Raw genomic sequence first — 19,483 nt, forward strand, 5'->3', positions numbered from 1 at the left:
ATAGGTTGGGTAATGGAGATTTCTTTGAGAAATCAGTTAAAAATACAATTAAAATACAATTATTGTGCTACGTTACTATAAGGTTTCATAAATAATTAAAATAATAAAAAGTTTTCACGTTCTCGGTCAAGTATAAGTCAGAACTCACCCTAATGCATGGACTTATGTGGTAGAACCCTTAATGGTTCTACTCCGGCGGTACCACCGCCACACTTATTTCTACCTCATGACAGCAGTGTTAGACGCTGCTGTGTTTTGGTTTGAAGAGTGTGGTAAGGGAGACATAATTTTCCAAGGCGTTCCAACTTAGTCCTCACATCTTAGTTCCAACATCTGTAGCCGGCCTCAGGTAGAAATATCTAAAGTTATCTGGGATTGATTACAGATGTCCATGGGCGTCAGTAGTTACTTACCATCAGGTGGACTGCATGCTCGTATGCTACTCCTGTATTATAAAAAAAAAAAGAAAAAAATATACTAGGCTATGAATTAACTTAGTGTTTTACGAGTAAAAATCTTAGGTGTGTAGGTTTCCTTTCGATATTTCCTGTTTAAGTAAGTGTTATTTGAATACTAATACGTAAATAATTTTGTAAAATAACAGGTGTCTGGAATTCGAACCTCGGATCCCCCAAATGAGCATTGTGTACCTTAACATGCCCATGTTATTTCATGTTATTCATTACAATCAGTGTCTCAGTACCTTTCAAGCAAAATTAACGATCACATAATAACTTAAGCACCTATCATTACTATTTTAAAATTTCCTTTATGTACAAAATATTATACTTACGCTTTTAAATATCTATTTTTAAATAATTCGATATGGGAATTAATGAAAGACATTTTGATTAATTTTCCTTATTCTAATAATATGACTAGACATCGGATTGTATGCAATGTATATTTGCATATGCAAATGCATCAAACGCCACTTTTTTGGCGTTATTGCATATTTTAGTACGTTTTCATTGATAGTGCTTATATCAGTAGTTGGGCGTATTGTTTTATGGTTCATAACTGTAAGGTTACGAAGAATTATGCCATTAGTATGTTGCGAGTTGCGAATAGTAATACTAAAAGCTGAGATGAAATTCGATAAAGTTAAAAAAATTTAAAATGTTTTAATAAAGGTATTTTCTATATTGATATTCTATCAACTTTTCCATTTTGTTCATTGTTTTCAGTACCTAATTAAAAAAATGTCATCATATATTTTTTTGTTTGGTAGATATTATAAAATGTTCCCATATGTACACACTTTGGTAACATAAAAATATGGTTGACAAAAATGAAAAATAATACTAGATTACAGTTGAGCGTAATGCTAGTTACTAAAGACTGACACAATTAACTGGATATGAACATCAATTTGCGTAAATAAACGTAAAACTTAATAATAAATAGTAATTTGATAGTGCATATTTTGGCCATATTTCGCCCCTTTTTCGTGCATATTTGCATGCATATTTCGGCTTTTGATAGTGCATATAATCCGATGTCTAAATATGACATAGGTAATTTAGATATCTTCTTACGTAAAACTAAGCAAAAACTCGAGAAATTAAATAGATACCTAAGTACCTACTTATTCTTTTGGCGAAAAAAATGGCGGATATAAATCTCATAATTTATTTGTGTGATTGTCATCAGCGACATCTAGTTAAAAAAATAATGATTTCATGTGACGATATTGGTACTTACTACCTATACAAATATTATTTATTTAGTGTTATAAAGTTGGCTATAGGAGAACACTATTAAATGTAGGTACCAAGCTATTTTATATATTTTAATCAACTTCATTCGTTTATGTGTAGTAGTCATTAGATAAGTTAGAATTTCTTTGAATGCATAGCATAATTATTTTTTAATTAGACCAGAGAAGTATAGCTTCTTACGTGTTAAAAGTAGGTATACGCACATTTTTGATACTACATTCATTATCTTTTACGATATAATGTATGTTGTATGTACAATGGGTTCATAGTACGATATTTGTCAAACCACTAGCTGTTACGCCAACAAATCGGAATGATTAGATTATTGACCGCAATAGATTGCGTTGTCATTAAAAAAAATATTTTGCAATGTAGATACGGTACCTACCTAACTGCTAGAATTCATAACGACAAATGAAAATGATTTCTCCTTTGTCAGAAGATATCTAATATAGCAATAGCATTTGAAGAAAGCAGTTATCTGTTTTAAAATAGGTAATAATTTGTATCTACTTATTCGTTATACTCGTATTACGGAACGTCGCTAACTATGTAAGTGGAAATGCAAAGACTTGAAGTCCGCATTTTCGAAAAGGACGTTAAGGAACGAGCTATGTCTGAATATGGTGTGAAAAATATCAATTCAATTAACTCAAGACACCACTTTCTTAATAATTTTAAAAGTGGGATTAGGTATCTTAGGTAGGACACAATGAGGGTATCTTAAGTTTAAAAACAGTTTTCTAAATATCTAATTAATTCTAAATTCTGACTTTAATCCATTGAAATGTAAGAAATGTTAGTCCTGAGCGTGCAAATAGCGTTGAGGTACTAATTGTAGAGGTATAACTCTTGTTCCTCAGCCACCACCTTAGTGCCACCTCATAAATTAACATTTAGTTTTACACTAAAATTTCGTCCTCTTACAACTACAACGCAAATGTAACATTTCAATGTATATTATGAGAACAACATGTATATTCTGAGATAATGTAAGGAAGCAATGATCTTGTAAATCATTTTTGACACTTCAACATCAGCATGGCCGATTTTATAGATTTGTCAGTTGAGTCCAACTTGGCATAAGGTATACCTATTATTAATTATAAGATTATAGAATAAATATAACAAAAGAGTAGGTATTGTTCCGATAATATTATTTTATTATAGGATAATTTTCTTATTTTGAATATATCTAATTCGGAAACCTTCAAGAGGTACCCGAAGCCATGGGAGCGACGTCGGGTTATGTAGGATTTTGACCACATTAAAACCGTCCCGGTGGCCGTCCTCAGTGCTTGGTGGAGAACTCCGGGATCTCCGGCAGAACACAACCGGAGTCCTCCAAGCACAATACCCTATCAGACCCTGCCCTTATATCGTACTTATAAGGGGGGAGCAATTTACGCTCCTTCCGCACACCAGGTGTTTACAACGGTATGCGACCACACATACCGTCATCCTTCTCGGGGTCGCTTGCTGGATGGTTCGAGCTCCTACTCTTGCCGCCCGCAATCCCGGAAGCTCCCTTTTAGTCGCCTCTTACGACAGGCAGGGGATACCGTAGCCCTATTTTTGTCACGGGAATACAGGGACAAAATTCTATAACCTATATTTTTTTCTTTATAAGTAGATACCAATACATTTATTTATGGTACGTAGGTTTTCGTTATAAATTAGTAGGTAGTTAAGATGATTACTCATTTGTGTTCATCAATTTCAAATTTTCTCTCCGAGAAATCCAATTAGGCGGCAACTTTTTTAGATTTGTATGAATAAGCTCAATCAACAAATTCGTCCCACGTGTGTGTGAGAAATATGTCTTTGATCAATTCAATCAATCAATCACACAATCAATCACATTACCAAGACACGGTTAATAAAATCAAAATACCCTTTGCTAAATTTCAGTCCTTAAGGACTTAAGTACTTAAGAACTTACCTACCTAACCTACTCAATGCCCCCTATATTATCTAGTTAGTATTTTTTTATTAAGATAATAGGTACATGGATAATATCTATAATATGAAATTCAAATCTGTTTGACATTTAACATAAAATAAAAAAATACTTACAATTCATGTTTGCACTGTCGGAAATAGCTAAAGACTTACAAAATCTATGAACGTAAAAATAGTCCACTAAACATTCTCTTCATGTGTGTCACCTACAACAAATGCCTTTTTCACAGGCCTTTTAGATACGAGAGTAGTATTTTTGATGCACAACGAAGTGATACCTAATAGGTAACAGACATCCCATTTAATTCACTACAAAAATTACCGAGGCAGTGGTCATACCACTAGACAATTTATGATTCGTGTAATAATAATAATATGTTTGTAACCTTTACGTCACGAATCACAAGTTCACGAGGATTAAAAGACTCAACATTAGATAAAAATGAAAAAGAAAATATCTATAGGTACCTACAATAAAAAAATCTAAATAAATTTATCTACTAATACACTTACGTCTATAACTCTATCTTCGATGATATCGGGGATGACCACGTAACCAACGATGGTACTGGTGATCACAAAAGCAACCCCTATTACTAGGGTGACAATACCACATGGTATGCCGCACATTTTTGCACAATATTAATAAGTTGTATTGCGGCTCTGCCCGTCCGCTATAGAAATGATAATAATTAATTGATTGTAAAGGTTTAAGTTGATAAAACAGTGGCAAATTTAGGGATCCTTACGGCTATAAAGATATGATGCGTATTAAGTATCTACTAATATACCTTAAGATATCCAATTAAATTTATCTGATGAATTAGCAGTAATAAATTATTTTGCGCTCTTCAATATTGCTATTTACAATTTAATTTGATTTTATTTTAATTTCAATTTAAAGTAATATATTAGAATCCAAGAGATTGCGGAGCCTGCATCTCTTCATTACTTAGTACCTGCGGGGCTGGTTTCAATTCCTGCAGATGTGGTTGTTCTATTGAATTGGTCGAGACGTGTGCTAAATTGTTACAAGTACGTTTGAAGACGTTCTACGTATGTAATTCCACGATATACCTATATCTTAATATAAAAATATATATAAGGAATCGTAATTATCGTTCAACTGGTTTAAAACCTCATGTACATACCTTAATTGTAGCCTATAACAACTGAATGGCAACATAATTCAATTTCTAGTTTGGAAGTTGCATAAGTTTTTTTTGTACAAATAGTCGCATTGGATTAAATAGGTCGTTGGATCTACCATTGGTATTGGTATTTTTCCACAACTGCCTCACGTAGCAAGTCCCACTTTTTTAAATCTTCTCATAAGTGTTATGTTACTAATTATATCATACTATACCTACGAGTGATTAAATTAACAAATGTATTTAATTGAATTACTTTATTCTTTGATTTTATACTTTCCAAATAGTTTCAGTTATTTATTTAATTATCAGTTATCAGTTCCAGTTATTTATCTTATTATTGACAAAATAAAAGAATAAGAGAGATAAAGAAAAAACATTAGTTATATACAAATAAATGTGTGTAAAACCTAGTAATTTTTCTTGTATCAATTTACTTATATATGTGTTAAGAAGCTAATGACCGAAGAATATTTACACTTATCTGATAGCTGGATAAGAACTGGATATTAGAATGAAATGAAGATAAAGCAATTGCGTAAGTGAAATAAAATTGTGTACCTATGGTGTTCATAATAGCTAGGTAATTATGCTTCGCACTCCTTTACTGTAGGATTATAACTTTCTGTTTGTTACTGCACCAACCAATATAAATACAACATTTTCCTATGAAAGTACCTACTAGGTAAAAAATCGTATTTTCGATATAATTTTTATCAAGGGATAACAATAATCCCTGTTGATATACCCTACCTACCGATGTATATCTTTTCGCTCTTGTGTTTTTAAATACGCTTTGGATGCTTAAATTGGTTAATTCTATATTTATCTGATATTAATTGGTCACTTCAATCGAATGTTATAATAGGGAATCTTACAGAAGATTACGATGAAACTTAGGAACAAACATTTCGGTATAGCGGTGGTCACGCAGTCAATCCGCGAAGAATTCCATGAGCTTATCTTTTACCACGCTTTGATGCATGAAACTGAATCTTTGAACTCGATTTTTACCCACTTTGAACGTTCCGTTTAATTGAAAATTTTGAACACTTATCAAGAACCTATATAATACACAATTTTAATAAATTTGTTATATTCATCTTATCAGGATGAACAAATAATAAATAATAGTTTAAAAAAACTAAAAAAATACACTTTTTATAGAAAATCCAACTAAAAATAGAAAATATTTTTTTTTAAATTTGAATTAAGAATAGTGTAAATAAGATAAAAATATTTTTTATTGTAAAAAAAGCGTTGCAGATGTTGAAGTGCTGAATGAATAAGGATGATGAGACACCGCTTCATGATGCTATTAACAACGGACGCGTCGAAGTTGAGGTCATGTCAGGTCAGGTCAGGTCAGGTCAGGTCAGGTCAGGTCAGGTCAGGTCAGGTTAGGTCAGGTCAGGTCAGGTCAGGTCAGGTCAGGTCAGGTTAGGTTAGGTTAGGTGATCGGCGCGCCTGGTAGATTCCTTTATTGGTCTTAACGCAGACCTTCCGGGTCTCAGGAAAACAAAAATCGCTGATCCTGATTATCCTAGTAAGGATAACGGGTCAGAATGTTTAAAATATTGAATTGTCATCGATCCTTAAGAAGTATACCAAATTTCAAGTTAATCCGACGTTTTGAAGGGGGTTAAAATCATGTTCAAAGATTCCGTTACATACTAACATACCAACATACATACGTCTGAAGCTAATAAAAGCGTATTAAAATAGGAGGCGCTTTGAATAACAACCCAATAATCCAGCACTTAAGTAGGTACCTATCCCGTATGTGATTCACATGTCTCCCGTAGAATCATTGACTCTTTCCAAAGCATGTTACACTGTGATAAACCTATTAAATTAATTGTCTAATGCAGTTACTATACCTATACCGTTGTTTGTCCATATGTCGTAAGAAAGAGAAAAAATATTAAGAACTTTTATCAACGTTTTAATGAAAGGAGATCAAAATATGTTACAAGTGAGTAATTTATTTTGCACTTTACATTAATTGAAAAATTGGTTTAAACTCTATGTTTAAACTATACATTGTGGTAAGGGTGCAACCAAAGAGTAGGTATAGTAACCTATATAGGAAGGTGCAACCACCATCAATGAAGGTCAGAAGACATATCACGTATCATTCTCAACATACAGGCGGCACTTACGAAGCTTAGTTCTCCGTTTCGCCTAATTAAGTTTTTATGCGAATATTAAGAAAGTTGTTTGGGCGCTTATTTAAGATACGTACACGTGGCGCCATCTCTTAGCATTTAGCGAAATATCGTAAACAACCAAACTGTATGTATCACAGACCTGCATTTGTGTACAACAGTACCTACAGTATTTTATTGCCACCTTCATAAGCATTTTTCAATTTACCAGGCACGTTGTTTAATTTTTATCCGTAATTTAATAACTTACGATCTTAAAAAAAATGTTAATCGTCAACAAAATATTTATTCACGTTATTATTAGAGATTCGTAAAAATACCTTAAATATTATGTATTGATAAAATAGTTTTAACCTAGCAACATTATGATGGCTTGTGGCGCCCCCGCCATTTGCACATAAAAGCACAGTATATCAAAGCTATAGCAATTCAAAGAGGAAATGCTGCCAGTATCTTGGGCACCTTGCGATGGTGATATTTTTTTATGGCATTTTTTATATTTTTGTATATATGTATATTTTGTAAACAAGTTTCTATTAGTGTACAATTTGATTATTTTTAATTAGTATTTAGTTTTATTGTTTCGAATATTGTAATGTAAATAAAAAGCACGGTGTATTCCATGCATAAAAGTTTGTCGAAATATAATAGTTCTCAAGCAGCACATCTATATTATACAATGTTAATTTGTAGAAAATGTGATTATCATAAATGTTAACTTTAAATGAAATTATATAGTCTTCAAATTTAACGGATATAAAGTGTAGATATATACATTTATAAGCTTCTAGAAAGAGCGACTTGCTTCGAAATAATATAATGTCCAAAGTTTTTATATCGGTAAGGGTACTAGAGAAATAAAACACAAATTTATTTTTTAGAATATATTTAATAAGGTACTAGTACGTTTGGTAATTGACTGTCGAAGATGTTACCATAAATGCAAAATTAAAAGAAAAGAAATTAGTATCGTTTTGTGTATACAGACAGTAAAATATACCACATACCATAGTTTAAAATCTAATTACCCATAATCAGTCAAGGTAGCAAAATTTTGAAGGTTTACATATTTTTCGCGCTGTAAAGGCGCTGGTATTTGACCGGCCGAGGCGAACGCTATACATAGTATTCCGTTCGGCCCGGCCGTATCGACTGAGATCAATAGATGTTTATGATGGCCTTAACTAGACTTAAAACTATATAGTTTTATGTTTCATAGAAAAAAATACAAATTGAAACATATTATTGATAATACTCATTTTTTAAAATTAGGATTTATTCACGAAACGTTATCAAACGCGAAATAATACAATCTTGTATCTGTATCACTAAACTCATAATAACCGTTGGAGTACGTCAATTTCCTACGTGTTCTGTTATTATCTTTATATTATGTTTATTAAATTTTGGTACCTTGATTTCTTATTAATATTTAGGAATTATATTATTGAATTACGTATTATGAATAAATAAAGTTAAAACTTACAATACAGATGTATAATCTTAAAATAAACGATGGATACTAAATAATTTAGTCCTAAGAATATACACTGAATAATACGACCCTACTTTAGAGTAAAAAGTAAAAAAGATGACGATGTCAATATAACGTGAGAAAACGCAAGAACAGGTTGATATAAGAAATATATCGAACAAACGCCGTAAACAAAGTCATAACAGAAATAAATACTTTTTATTTTACTAAAAAAAAAAACGAGATGAAAGAGAATTGCCAAAAATGTATACTACTCCAGTCCGATTTTAAAATGTTCAAATTTTGTTAAAGCTAAAAGCTCAATAGCACATCACTAAACGAACTTAGTATCGTCAGAAAGATTGAGAGAAAGATGACGATTTATTAGATTAAAGTCTTACCGTTCTTGCATAAAAGGTTACACGTTATATTGGACACTGTTGTTAAGCCGTTAAATTATTAGTTAAATAAAAAAATATCGGGAGACAAAAATCCAAGTAATAGTAATAATAATAACTAACATTAAAATAAAAAATAACATAAAAACAGACATAATAATTATTTTTGCGCACTCAATCGTAATACATCCACAAAAAATGGAACAATAACAGTAAACTAAATATTAGCTTGAGCATAATGTGTTGCCAGTCGTTAAAGACAAATATGATTTTGTGTATTGAATTGTATTAAATATTCATAGATATAGTGCGATAAGTATGTCGGTAACATGGAGGTGAGTGACGAACACTCGATAGTATTCGGTTAGAACAGAGGGAAGTTTCATTCACTCCATTTCTTGGATGCACAGAATGAATGAACGAATTGATTAATTTGAAAAATCTTACAAACCCTCTGTAAGCAAAGATTACTATAGAAATATTTAATATTACTGCATGTAGACTTAAGCATTTTAGTGACAAGGAACTTCTTCTAGCGACTGTCAACACACTGAGATGTTCTAATAATTATTTAAATAATTACGATACACAAGTTACGTAAACATCGAGTCCACACACTAAGTTAATATGCTTATTAATATGTTTTATGTCACGGAACATTTAAAAGTTATACATCTATGACAATGAGTACAGTTATGATTCACAACATAGAGAACGTATGAGGAATGTTCCGAAATACAATATTATTAACAACTTAGTATTATGTTGCTGTTTACTTATCACAAAGATTTTTGTGTAGATGTTGTACAATTGAAACAAAGGATTTATCTCGTTTTCGTTTAGACATACTACGAGTATTTTGATAAAATTGTAAATTCGGAACACTCCTAAAACGTTGATACAACACAAGATAATTTAATATCGTACTAGTGATTAAAATATACTTATATTAAAATACACTTCTGTGTACACGCTAAAGGGAAACGTTTTTAAAACGTAAAATTCGTCATACTACGTAGATAAAATTTCAATGAATTTTAATGCCTAATATAATATTTTTACGATAAAAAGATAAAATTTTGAAGTCCATGATTTGATCCAGTCGATTTTGAAAAATATATTTAGTAAAGATTTTTTTATATATAAATTTGCGACAGAGCCGACAGCCGGCGTTACGGCCACGTACACACCCACCGAGCACTCCGCGACTAGCTTCCATCCACGCCTAATATTCCAACAGATAAAGTGCTCCTCCAATAGATCAAAAGTAAGTTACTATTTGATTTAAATTTATATACCAGATATTACATAAGTTAACGTCTATATATTAAATTACTATTAAAAACGGATTAAATTACTTTAAATCTTATAAGTAATAAAATAATAAATGCATAAAATGTAATCACGGATCATGTTGTCCACCTTTTTTAATGTTTATCTCTGTTACGAGTAGAGCTCGGTCGACAACCACTGTGTGGATTCACATATAAAGATGAATATTGAAGCATCCGAAATTATATAACAAAGTTAAAATAAATTTATGATTGAAAATATAAATGAGAACATCGGGAATTAAAGACACAAACGCATCTGGTGAAGCTGCTATTACAATATAGAGCACAGTTTTTTCACATTAAACATCAAGTTACTCGTACATCTAGAATAGATTAATATTATTGTTTCAATAATCTTAAAACACTAAAACATGTATTAATCAATGTGCCTGCTATTTCCCCAACATATTACCGCGCATAGATGCAGACTTGTTAGTCTGTCACGCCCAGACTAGATATCTATTAGGCCTCTGAGAAAGCGAACATCTAAAGCCATGTAAACAATTTTCTGTAGTTTATATCATGAAAATAGTTATATTTAGCATTGGGAACTGTCTAATAGGAACCGGTCGTCAGTTTAATGGGGTAGTAACTTGGCACATTGAACATCGATTCGATTAAAATACACACAGAATTACATCTAGAATAATCCTCAGATATATTGAATGCTCCATATAGCTTAAACACTTAAACATGAATACTAATAATGCCTGCTATTTCATCATTCAGTTCCGCGTGTGTATGTTCAATACATCGGGACGCGCTCACTTCCGACCAGACCGGTGGTCTGCACACCCAGGAGGGCACAAAACTGATCAAGTGACATTAAAGAACAATAACGCCATCGTGTATAATTGTGCCTTTAATGTTACCTATAAAACTTTGTTGCCTGCATATACGCCAGGACATGTCACGTAAGTAACGTCTCAGACGTTTAACATCGTAAATCAATCACTTTTACAATAGTCCATGTTTGCATGTGAGCAAATATAATGAATCGATCATTAGCAAGTTCGAATACATCGCGGTACCACATGATCACGCATAAATTGTCACATCTCTTCATTAACGCACTAGGTTTCCACTACGAAAATCCAAGTCCCATCTACAGTTGAAATGTTTCAAAAGTGTCGACGATCGTGTGGCCTCTCAGTACTGGGCAAAAATAATTTCCAATATCGACAATTAACGTCTGTCTGTTGTCCGCTTTGCAAGCGGCGCAAATATATTGTTAATAATCCAGTGGTTCTCTCATATCTCTGGTAGACATTTTACCTCGTTAAAATATTCCTTACATCCTTAACAGGTGTGTATATTATATATTTTAACAAAAACAGTGTGATTTAAGTTGTATTTATAATAAGCAATAGGACAATTATTTATATAGGTAGTAGCTACTAAAACATAAATATAAAAAATAAACTGCCGTCCAAGGATACGCGTTCGCGAATGTACAAAGAAAGTACTTCTACAATTAAAATGAAAAATTATATCTGAAATGATTAATAAAACATACATCATGCCTAATTAGTGTTTTTGAGACCAATTAATTAAAATATTACCCTTTGTTCCAAACAGTATATCAAAATATAGGTATTTATATTTTGAATTAAATTAATTGGTGGCACTAGTAATATTGAACAGCTATTTACAAGCATTTTAAATGGAACATACTTTAAAAAATGTTATTGTATATTAATTAATATAACATTAAAACATGTTACACAATTAACATAAATAACAACGATTTATAAACATGTCATCCATGTTCAATATTTACAGCATAATTTAAAATTTCGAGATATTATTTACAAATAAACACTATTTACTAATATGAGTTTAGGATCGATATTCGAATTTTACCCACGATTGGTTTCTCATTCGAATAGTAAAGATCCTTCAACAGTAAAGATGTATAGAAATTATATCAGCGATCAGTTCTTCATTAAGAGCAAAGAACTCAGTGGCAAGACAATTTCTTATTATCGAGTTGATGGTAATGTTCATAAAAAGTAAAGTATTCACTTACTCCTTAATAATTATATACATAGTGATTAATATGGTTTGGAAATGATAAATGACAATTAAAATTACGTGTATTATTATGATGCATTCTGGCAATGTAATGGATTAAACAGTACAATTAGCTTCAATAGCGTTTTGGACGGCAGTACAAAACAAGGGGGCAAGGGTAGGGTTTGGGGAGCTATTTATATAATATATATAATTATACAGTATAATGTATATTAATAGTAGTGTGTTGGTGGTGTTGGTGGTGGTGGGGGTGGCGGCGGCGGCGGCGGCGGTGGCGGCGGCGGTGGCGGCGGCGGCGGTGGTGGTGGTGGCGGACCTGGCGGCTTGAAGTAATCATACTCTGGCGGGTGGGGGCTGGTCACCGTGTGCGATGCGGCGTGCGCGCGCGGGGGCAGCTGGTACTGTTGTACGTACTGTTGCTGGTAGTGGTACTGGTGCGCCTGTTGCGGCTGGTGCAGCGCCTGGCGGTGCGCCTGCTGGGGCGGCTGGCTTCGAGGCTGGTGTTGCGCCCGGTGGCGCGGCTGGTAATGCGGCTGGTGTTGCTGCTGCGGCCGCTGCTGCTGTTGGTGTGGCTGATGATGCTGCTGATGGTGTGGCTGGCGTTGTACCTGGTGCTGTTGTTGGTGCTGCTGCTGGTGTTGTTGCAACTTTTGCGGCTGGTGCTGCTGCTGTTGTTGTGGCCGATGCTGCTGCTGTCGTTGTTGCGGCTGATGCTGCTTCTCTTGTTGCGGCTGGTGCTGCTGCTGTTGTTGTGGCCGATGCTGCTGCTGTTGTTGTTGCGGCTGATGCTGCTGCTCTTGTTGCGGCTGGTGCTGCTGCTGTTGGTGTGGCTGATGCTGCTGCTGCTGGTGCGGCTGGTGCTGCTGCTGTTGTTGTGGCCGATGCTGCTGCTGTTGTTGCAGCTGATGCTGCTGCTGTTGGTGCGGCTGGTGCTGCTGCTGCTGTTGCAGCTGATGCTGCTGCTGTTGTTGCAGCTGATGCTGCTGCTGTTGGTGCGGCTGATGCTGCTGCTGTTGGTGCGGCTGGTGCTGCTGCTGTTGTTGTGGCCGATGCTGCTGCTGTTGTTGTTGCAGCTGATGTTGCTGCTGTTGTTGCAGCTGATGCTGCTGCTGTTGGTGCAGCTGGTGCTGCTGCTGCTGTTGGTGCGGCTGATGCTGCTGCTGTTGGTGCGGCGAGTGCTGCTGCTGTTGGTGCGGCTGATGCTGCTGCTGTTGTTGCGGCTGTTGCTGTTGTTGCAGCTGGTGTTGTTGCGGCTGCTGCTGTTGTTGCGGCTGGTGTAGTTGCGGTTGGTGCTGCTGCTGCTGGTGTTGTGGTTGGATGGCGCGCGGGAGGGCGCGGTTGCGCGGGCGGGTATCGTGGTTGAGGATGGCGTCGATGGAGAAGTCGCACCGGGGCCGTTGTTCGAGCCGGATGTATGTTTGGACGGTGCGCAGGTGATCCGGCCCGCTCGAGGGGCCGGGCCGCTGGTCGCCGCCACCCGGTCGCTTTCAGCTGGGCTTTTGGACTTCACGCATTAGTAGCTGCAAATACAAATGAACCAATATTGGTAAATGCTAATATCTAATCTAAGTAAATGTATGCCTTTATGTGCGTGTTTTGTTTATAAAATTGAAACAAGAAATAAACTTATGCCATCGAGCTGATAGAGATTTCTTTTTACATCCTTACAAATTTGTCATGTATCATAAATATTAATATTTTTCACATAAAGCCATTACTTCCTTCCTTCCTCATCCTTGACATGAAGTTAAAAAATACTCTTTTAACTTTCTGCCTTAGCCTTTTTATTCTAACTTAACTTTTCCTAACTAATATTATAAATGCGAATGTGAGTTTTTTTTTCTTTGCTACACTGCCACGTCTTAATTACATAACGGATTGTCGTGAAGTTTTGTACACACGTTGTCAGGGGTTTAGAAAAGGATAGAGGGTACATTATATCCCGAAAGACGTATTGTTCTTGAAACCGCTGAATGTGTGCGAAGCCGCTTATAAAAGCTAGTGAAATTAGGCAGTATTTAAAATTTTTCAAAATGTAAGTGGTTACTAGCTGACCCGGCAAACGTTGTGTTGCCATATAAATAAAAAAATGTTAAGGGTGAACAACCCTTATCACTTAGGAATATGAAAAATAGATAGTAGCCGATTCTCAGACCTACTGAATATGCATGTCATGGTGAAAATTGGTAAAGTCGTTTCGGAGTACGGTAACTAACACTGTGACACGAGAATTTTATATATAATATTTTCAGTCTCGTTTAGTTTATAAATGCATATAACATACCTGATGGGGTTGGTGCGAGCGCTCCGAGGTGATAGTCTCGGCGCGCACGGGCGGCTGCGGCGCGCGCGGCGGCGGCGGCTCGCGCGGACAGCGGCTCGGCTCCGGCGGGCCCGCGCTCACTGCAACCGCACACCGACACTCAACACGAGACGTCGCGGGCCTCAACTCGCACATTTAACATTACAATGACGTTGCCACTATCGACTGTTTCGAAATAACAAACTATTCCACTTAACACTCGTATACACACGTTATTAATAACAATCAGTATCTTGTTCCCAAAGATCAAAATTTGAGTGTCTAGTATGATGTTGTCAAATGTGAATCTTTGGTAGGAATTAGATGGATAATGATTGTAAATTCAGATCGACAGAGAATTTAAGGCAACACTCCCAATTTATTTGTACTTTTGTCATTGTAATGCTAAAGATGCGATATTCACTGTGCAGTGGCATTGTGTAGTTTGAAACAAAATATAATGTGCAAAATAAACACATTCAAAATAATGATGTTATAGAATTGTATGCTTGTACGTATCATGTCGCATTAAGTGTAAAAGGTGTAAAGTGTACATAACAAAAAACATATAGATGCAACAATAAATCTCATACAATACGACAACTACTACAACGATAAAAAGATCAAATTAACTTACGTCGCAATATCCTTTATCCTTTAAATTTGGGATTTGAATTTGGGAAAGGAAATTTCGCAATTCCACCCTCGATTCGACATGGAATCGGAATAAATCCGTGAAAGATCACGGAGTTAAACCTATTCAGTTCGTGGAATGACGTTTGAATATTTAAAATTCAAGAGATATAAAGGGATATAAGGGGGATATAAGGGATATAAATAACATATATAAAATAAAAATAATGTGGGTCGACCTTACCGGTGGTGAGCGGGATCGCCAGGCGAGCGTTGACGGCAAGGAGATGGTCGCGGCGTTGCAAGAGGCTGCCCACGTGTTCTTCCAGCCGCACGTTCTCTGTGCGCAGTTGGTGTAGACATGACAAAAGCGACGCAACTGTTGAAAAATTTCTCGCTACCATCGATAATCAAGTTTCTTTGGCTAGATGGCCGTTATCAATCCTAAATGCGCCGCCACCACGTAAAACACAACAATATCATACACCAGATGACTTTATACAATTCTGTAGACAAAAACCCCATACGACAGGACAAAAAAAAGGACAATATTACTGTGTCATATATATACCGGGAATAATTCAATACGATGGGTTTTAAATAGCGACCAAGGCAGACTAAAATAATAATAATCATCGAATTTTCATTTGCAGGTTCAAAACACTGTTAATTTAATTTCTTAAATGTCATATGTTGGCGCAATCGGCGCAATTCTTCAAATATAATGGACACTTGCTAGTTTTCAATAACAATTCTCGGTATAGATATGACAAAGTACAACCCCATATATGCAAGGATTCGACAACGATGGTGTTGCGCCGACATCCTTGATTCTGCTGCAAAACTTTAACTTCACTTCTGATGTATAAAATATCATTTGCAGCAGACATATTGGGGATTTTTTTACGGTTTGGATCCTTTATGCAGGGAACTCCTCGTCGTGACTCGTGCTGCTCACCTGTAACGCAAGTGCTTACGCTTTCAGAAACATTTATATCGATCAAAAACAATAGTGAAGTACATTTTCATTCAACTTGGAATGATTTGACCTTTACATTTAATGTCACAGTATAAAAAATTATTATTTTTCAAGGAAAAGACAACTCTTAATTTCAATACTCCTTGTTAGAAAGCTTCACTTTTGTTCCCAACCACGAGCAATACCCAAATCATTCGTCCAGATTTGTTTGGGTTAAATATTTAAATATATAACGGACGATCATGCAGTAACATTCCAAATAAAATTTGTATAAAACAAAGACATTTAATTTGCGTTGACGTACATTGCATGTTCGTAACCTAATTCAGTAAAATGTTTTCCATTTTACTATTTATTGATTTACGTATTATTGTAAATACTGTCTTTTTCAAGGTCCAGGCATAATGCATAGACCCATTCCCTACCGGTCATTCGGTCAATTCAGACCATCTTAGATTTCATTGTCGATTAGTTTATTCCAAGATTTACGAACACACAATGAATTCGTGTATAAAGAATAAACAATACTAGCTCAAAATATATCAGGTACCTTTTAAACCTTCCCTGGACTTCCAAAATTATTTTAAACTACAACTAGCCAAAAAGTTCATTTTTTATTTTACAATTTTTAGATATAGATTTTCGTATTATGACAGCACTAGGGTTTAAATACCGTAATATAATGAAATATTGTACCAATTAATAATTATAAATTGGACATAGAAAAAAATCTTCGATTCTGAAAGTGCGGAACGCTTTATTGTTCGCGGTTAACGTAATTAGATTCTCATCCTTATATACAATTTACGCTAAATAACCTTTTACGGAAACATGGGCAGGGCATTAAAAATAAATTAAGATTAAAAATTAAGCTTTATTTTTCAAATACTGAGTAAGCATAATTTTAGTAGTATCGCAATATACCTATCTAAACACCTTGTATGACGAGAACTTTTATTTACTGTCGTGTAACACATTGTATACATTATGTTAGTAAATACATAACTTGTACGAAGTAAACACATCCATAATCGGAACAATTACATATCTGTGAACTCAAATGCTAAATTCAGATTTTTTTTTTTTTTTTTTTTAAATATAGAAGTAGCAGACGAGCATGCAGTCCACCTGATGGTAAGTGGCTACTGCCTCCCATGGACATCTGCAATCAACCCCAGATAGGATTAGATATTCCTACCTGAGGTCGGCCACAGATGCGCCGCTACCCCTGAGGACTAAGCTGAAACGCCTCGGAAAAGTATGTCTCCCTTACCACACCCTTCAAACCGGAACACAGCAGCGCCCAACACTGCTAAATATTAATGTTAGTTTAATGTTTATCACATTGATAAAATCATATTTTTTTTTTCACATGAATCACAAATTTAGTTAGTATTCGTAAATTAATTTAATTTTAACAAATAGCGAATTCCTCGCAAGATATTTATTATAGGATACATATTTTTGACGTGTTTGGCTTTTCTTAAGGAGGTTATATTGTTATAATTAATGTGCGGACAAAACCTTCCGGAACACTCGATAAAAAGTTAAAACTCTGGCTAATATTGTTTAGTTTGTCTATTTAAAAGAAAGTAGGTGTGTGTTTTACATAAATAAGAACGTAATCATGTTCAGATGTGCACATAAACGAAGTAATCTAAAAGTTGAATAGCGTTTTACTATAGGCTTATGACAAAGATTTCTGTACATTTACACGCGGGTTGTCTCAATATAATATTTATTTATTGATGTAATACCTTGACCATGTATTGCACTGGGGTCTCTTTGGTTACTTTGTTTATGTACTTTCTACTAGTTAACATTAACGGTTAAGATTCTGTCAAACAAACAGCACACCAAACGGTTGGCGAATAATTTTTATATTACTATGAACGGTTTAGCTTGAATCATAAAAGATTATTGTTCATTATATCATATTTTATTTTGTATGCACGTTAGAGTGTATTAGAGACTATGTTTAAATTCATCTCTTACTAATAAAATCGTTCAAATGTTTTGCTTATCAAATATTGATATTTGACAATTACTATGAATAGTCAAATTTCGTTCTTTGACAGGCAAAAATTGGATAGATAGAATATTAATAACAGGCGTTACTAGCTGAATGCAACCGCCGCGTGTTTGATTTACTGTCTGTTTGGCAGAGTCCTTAGTGTTAGCAGCGCGAAAGCACAATTAAGCGCTAGTCTATGTAGAAGGATGCAACATACATACTCTGATACTCACTGTCGAAATGTTGCGCCTGCTCCATCAGGAATTGTGAGCCTTGCTCCCATTGCCGCTCAAGCAACTGGTCGAGGCTCTGCGCGCCAGTGCTCGGCCGGCCAGTGGCACCCTAAATAATAACGACAAGTTTAGATCCAGCAAACATTACTAGCGCCACCAACATTCAACACATATCTATATACTCGCAGCGGGTCCCTTTCGCCATGCTCCATATTCGTTTGTTGCCCGGTAAATGCGTGGTTCACTTAGTAGAACCACACTCATATATTTTGACCTTTTGTCACAAATTTAACCTTAGAGCATCCGTTTTTTAATTTTATTTCGTTTAATTATTATTTATATTATTATTAGTGGTCAAAACCAAAATGCATGTAAGATAATAAGCGTTAGTGCCACGGGCAACAAACGTCCGAATGCCTAGTTCACTTGTATGGACCGCGAAATAGCACTTCATGCACGCAATGATTCTCTTGAACAATTTAATGATTACATTAATAATAGTACATGGGTGAACTGATGTATCAGTAAATGAATAATTGAATGATGATTAATTTGAAATTATAAAGCACACGCAAATATCTGAGCACCCACGATCACTTAACACGGTGGATTTTATATAAAATCTATGATCGTATTATTTAATGACCCCAATCTAATGAATGTTCCCAATCGAAACGGAATAATGTAGAGTGCGTCAAGCCAGCTGCCATGACGTTATGGCATGATTTGTATATTTTGTTAATAAATGCCTAACGCCAATACTCAGATTTAAATTTGCATTGCATTGCATTTGCATTTGCAACCAAATTATACACTCATGGCTTGATGCTCTCGATATTAGTTAAAGTACATTTAATGTTTTCCCACATTAACGACCATTTTTATTAAGTGCATAATTATTCAAAATGAATGAAAATGAGATGATACACAGACATGATTAAAAAAGATGAAGAACACATATAATTAATATAATTAGTCCTAAATTCCCTATTTTTCTCAACTTGAACATTACAATTCGCATATCATCATTGAATCCAACATATATAATAAACGTTTGCTTGACACATAGCATTGACTAGG

At 34.8% G+C, this 19,483-nt stretch overlaps 3 protein-coding genes across 37 annotated transcripts in view; all 3 read right to left on the minus strand.

Annotated features, from left to right (window-relative positions):
- The window catches only part of Snmp2 (sensory neuron membrane protein 2), a 112,680-nt gene extending 108,338 nt beyond the window's left edge, over positions 1 to 4,342 (minus strand). The window contains exon 1 of the mRNA XM_073075119.1: positions 4,197 to 4,342. Coding sequence (XP_072931220.1) covers positions 4,197 to 4,313 — 117 coding nt within the window. The 5' untranslated portion in view covers positions 4,314 to 4,342. The remainder of the gene's footprint in view (positions 1 to 4,196) is intronic.
- Positions 4,343 to 7,871: 3,529 nt separating this feature from the next.
- LOC140743173 (uncharacterized) lies at positions 7,872 to 13,720 on the minus strand (the record flags this gene model as incomplete). Its single annotated transcript, XM_073074228.1, has 1 exon — positions 7,872 to 13,720. A coding segment is annotated over one exon (1,266 nt), but the record flags the coding sequence as incomplete, so codon positions are not given.
- The window catches only part of LOC140743677 (uncharacterized), a 54,370-nt gene continuing 48,510 nt past the window's right edge, over positions 13,624 to 19,483 (minus strand). For 26 of the 35 annotated variants that reach the window (XM_073075143.1, XM_073075131.1, XM_073075142.1 and 23 more), the window contains 4 exons: positions 18,392 to 18,512; positions 15,422 to 15,556; positions 14,527 to 14,645; positions 13,624 to 13,762 (listed from right to left, as the gene is read on the minus strand). In XM_073075143.1, coding sequence (XP_072931244.1) covers positions 13,730 to 13,762; positions 14,527 to 14,645; positions 15,422 to 15,556; positions 18,392 to 18,512 — 408 coding nt within the window. In that variant the 3' untranslated portion in view covers positions 13,624 to 13,729. The remainder of the gene's footprint in view (positions 13,763 to 14,526; positions 14,646 to 15,421; positions 15,557 to 18,391; positions 18,513 to 19,483) is intronic. The other 9 variants (XM_073075153.1, XM_073075154.1, XM_073075155.1 and 6 more) reach the window with 2 other exon arrangements.

The sequence above is a fragment of the Epargyreus clarus genome, unplaced genomic scaffold (genome assembly GCF_041222505.1).
Source record: "Epargyreus clarus isolate Ecla_fem2 unplaced genomic scaffold, WU_Ecla_fem_2.2 ptg000007l, whole genome shotgun sequence".
NCBI lineage: Eukaryota > Metazoa > Arthropoda > Insecta > Lepidoptera > Hesperiidae > Epargyreus > Epargyreus clarus.